Source organism: Zingiber officinale, chromosome 5B (assembly GCF_018446385.1).
Source record: "Zingiber officinale cultivar Zhangliang chromosome 5B, Zo_v1.1, whole genome shotgun sequence".
NCBI classification, from domain to species: domain Eukaryota; kingdom Viridiplantae; phylum Streptophyta; class Magnoliopsida; order Zingiberales; family Zingiberaceae; genus Zingiber; species Zingiber officinale.
The window spans coordinates 37,233,005-37,237,225 of NC_055995.1; the positions used below are offsets into that span (position 1 = coordinate 37,233,005).

Genomic DNA, 4,221 nt, shown 5'->3' on the forward strand with positions numbered 1-4,221 from the left:
AACATATAAGCTAAAGATCCTCTATTTTATTATAAATGACTGAACATTTATTGTCCTTAATTTTTATTTTGTCTAAATTATTTGAATTGAAAATGGGTATTGTATTTTTATTCTATATATTTATTTTATTGATGCATTTGTCACTTAATTTATTTTATTTTGTGGCATGTAATTTTAGTGTAATTTAATCCTATTCGAATAATTCAAATCAAACTTGAATTCAAATCATTTATAAGTTAAAGTTCAATTTTGTTCGAATCAAAATTCGAATAAATATAATCGAGTTTGAATTCGAATCTATTTTGAATCGAATTCGAGCCCATATTAATTCGTATTTTTTAAATTCGAATTAGAATGGTGTATATATATATATTTCGTGCTCAAATCTAAATATTAATATTTTCATAATATACGTTTGTACCCTAACATGGATCATGTGACCACAGCTAAGGCTCTGTCTTCTCAATATCACACCGTTCAACTCGCGTTGACCGCAAATGTATTCTCCTATAAGGATTTTATTTGTTATCAGTAGTACTCCATCGGCGATCCTGGACAGCTGTCGTCGGAAGCATCATGGCTGTGGGTGCTGAGGGTGGACGGCGGTGGCACGTAAGGCGGCAAGGCGCATCGCAACAGCGCCCAGTTGACGCCATGAAAGAAAGGGTGGCGCTTGATAGCGGCGGCGCCCATTGTGGAGCCAAGGCGTAGCTCGGGGTCCTTCACGAGAAGGCAGGCTATGAGATCCCTGGTCGCTGCGGATATGGGAGGCTCCTTGGGGAACTCTAGCGCCCGGGCGACGATGTTGGCGAGCGTCAGCTCGTGGTCAGGGCCCTTGAAGGGCGTCACGCCGTAGAGTAGCTCGAAGACGAACACACCTAGCGTCCACCAGTCCACGGTGCTGCCATGACCCTCTCCGGAGACGATCTCCGGCGCCAGGTACTCGTGAGTCCCCACGAAGGACATGGACCGGATGCCTACGGGTTCGGCCACGAACTCCAGGCATGGCCCACGGGAACAGTTCGGCCTCTTCTTACGCCTGCGTTTAGGCGGGTGGAAGCAAGAGACGGCGGGCACGATGCAGCCGGGGATGATGCAGGACGCGACAGAGAACTCTCCCCCTCCACCTCCCACTGACTGCTCCACCGCCGGCGGGATCGGGTTTTGGTGAGTGATGACTTGCGCAGCGGAGGCGTTGGTAGAGTCGCCCTTGAGGGAGAGGTCGAAGTCGGTGAGCATGATGTGGCCATCTCCGCGGACGAGGATGTTTTCGGGCTTGAGGTCTCTGTAGATGATGCCCATCATGTGCAAGTACTCCATGGCCGTCACCACCTCCGACGCATAGAACCTGCAACGCTTTTAATCATTAATTTGCCCTCCCACCCAACACTGACTGCATACGCAATTTCGTTGATTGCGTCTTTCAGAGAGAAGCTGCTAATTACGTAATAAATAATAATCAATTACAATGTTTGCATTAAAGTAGCTAGCGCAGGCATGATCTCAGTCCACTCTTCCATGTGCGCGCGCGCGCATGTATATAAAGCATACACTAAGCATCAGATCTGCGGCTGGCATTTCTAGCGACGACCAAATTAAAGATATATATATATATATATATATGAATGAGCACATGTGAAGCTCTCACATGGCGCACCGATAAGCCAGCTGCGAAGTACAGGGCTCTGATGGCACAATGTGTATAATATCTAAGTGAAATTAAAAGGTAAGAAATGGTTCGATCAAGATCAAATCTAGCAAGCACGCTAATAATTCACAGTAAGAGAAGTGAGAGCGTGAAGTGGCCAAGTGGGGCAGCACAGCACCAACCATCGATCGGTGCCCACAGACAGCGTCCCCGTCGACATGCAGCTAATTAATCTCGAACACATGGCTCCGAATTGAACTAATTAATTTGTCTATTTCGTAGATAAGACAAGAAGCTATCAAGCTAGAAAAATGCATGCCATGTCCCTATGGGCGTAAGTTAGTCTAGTAAGAAATTAAAGTTGGGCTCTCTTCTCTCTTCATCTTCGGGAACGGTGTTACCATCTTTTAACTTCCATCCTTAATTTGTGCCAAAAGGTTAATGCTCCCATCCCCCGTCGGAGAGTTCCACTTCCTTAATTTAAGCTGCTGTTTTCTCGATCTTCAGGCGATCGACATCCCAGCCCCAGGGTAGAAGTCCCCGAATATCAACAAGTTTCATGAACATGAGGAAAATAGAAGAAAATAACAATACAGATATCCAAATAGCGATATTTATATTATAAAGGGTTGACTGTTATTATTATTATTATTATTATTATTATTATTATTCAAAAGAATAAAGAAATAGTAGTGCTCATACCGGCGCTTAATTTTCAGTAAAGTAAGGTGGATTTAATGATTGGTTGATTGATTAATTCTCGCCCATGCTTGGAATTTTGATTGAAAGCAACGGCTGTAGTTTACCTGACGGTGGCCTCGTCGAAGCGCTTGCTGGGCTGGCGCTGGCGGAGGAGATGCAGATCGCCGCCAGGGCAGAACTCGGTGAGGAGGCAGGACCATCGGTCGTCCTCGGCGCAGGCATAAAGGCGGGGTAGAAAGGGGTGATCGACGGCCTCCAGGATCTCGCGCTCCGTCTTCGCCCTCCTCTCCTTGCTCCGCCCCTCGAGTTCCTTCTTATCCATCATCTTGGCCGCCAATGGCAGTCCCTCAGCCCCCGGACACTTGAGCTCCGCCAAGTACACGCTACCGATGTCTCCGCTTCCCAGCCGCCGCACAAGCCTCAGATCCGACATCGATAGGAGGTTGCCGCCTCTGCCACCGCCTCCCGATGAAGAGTTGAGTCGGCGGATCGTGTCGAGGATGGGGTCACCGGTGGGGTGCGCTTTGTGGACGGAACCCGAAGAGGAGGAGGAGGAGGAGGAGGCAAGGGAGAGGGAGGTGGAGAGGGGTGAGAGGCCGGAGCGGTCCGAGGAGCCGAAGCTCATGCTGTGGAGATCGTCGTCCGGCATGGAGGCTCGATCTACGATGAGGACGAGACTAGGACAAGGAGGGCGAGAAGAGGAACGAGAAACGAGCGCGAGACTGGACTGGGATGTCAGCGAGCGATAGAAACCGAATCAACGGCGTGGGCATTTGTAGTGTCGCGGAGGGTGACTGACCCCCGTTAGGAGACGGTGAGACGTTCGTCCAGTTCAATGGTTCGTAGAAGGTTGATCCTAAACCTTAACTTTTAATTGTTCAGACGATTACGACTAACTGTTTGGAATCGCCTATTGACAAAGTTTGATGATATACCCTGATAAAAAAAGACATATTTATTTCCATATCGACACGTTTGGTAGTGTCCGTATGAAATACTGAAAAATTTTAAGGAAGTAAAAAATAGGATGGTTGATGATACCCCTTTAGTCCAATCCTCAAAATAATTAAAAAAAAAAGTCATCCTGCACCAGATTTTAACGCATCAAATCTTGTTGGGAGGTTGAGAGGCGAGCTGTGCAGACAAAATGTAGAGAAGCGACGTGCCAAAGGCAAGAGTGGATTTTGGTGCTGAACTTCAAAGCGTCATGTACCGGGCCAATATTAATCTGGTCCAAGTTAGTCCGATCTCGCTTGTTCTTGATTAAGAGAGAAGTCTTTTTGAATGGGTCTAGTGATTAGCTCATGAGATATTATCATCATGAAATTTGGAATTCGAATCTCGATAAAATCAAGATAAATATCTCTCTTATGTGTTAGTCAATATTCCAAAGTCTAGTAGCTATCCGTGATTTACTTCCTCCGTGTTGACCCTGGGACGAGATGACGGAGGTACTGGGGGTGAGCGTATTCGCCTAATTTGGAGGTTTGATTCAAGTAGTTTTTAAAAAATATTATTTTAATTAAATTATTTTTTATTTGATTATGAATTTTGAAAATCAATTAAATTGAAAAAAATAAAATAGAATTTGTATCAAATTGATTAAATTTTTATTAAAAAGTTTTATTGATAAATTAATTAATTTGTTATCGATTTGATTTACTCAATTATGTATATATATAAATCAATTAATTTGATTTAATAAATTCACTTAGATGTACTCAATTATAATTTCCTTTCAAAACTTCATAGTATCACAATATGTTAGACTTTTTTAAAAATATGTTTGCCATTATACTTTTATATTTATATGGTAAGCTGCAGCGTTTTTTCTGGAATATTCCCATGGAGAATGTTACATAACCTCAATG

The 4,221-nt window shown here is 44.2% G+C and overlaps 1 protein-coding gene across 1 annotated transcript; it reads right to left on the reverse strand.

The window, feature by feature from the left end:
- Positions 1-394: 394 nt before the first annotated feature.
- LOC121987354 (serine/threonine-protein kinase D6PK-like) lies at positions 395-3,088 on the reverse strand. Its single transcript, XM_042541191.1, has 2 exons — positions 2,455-3,088; positions 395-1,348 (listed from the first exon to the last, which is right to left on the reverse strand). The coding sequence occupies exons 1-2, from the start codon at positions 2,997-2,999 to the stop codon at positions 529-531; spliced, it is 1,365 nt and encodes a 454-aa protein (XP_042397125.1). The 5' UTR covers positions 3,000-3,088; the 3' UTR covers positions 395-528.
- Positions 3,089-4,221: the final 1,133 nt, after the last annotated feature.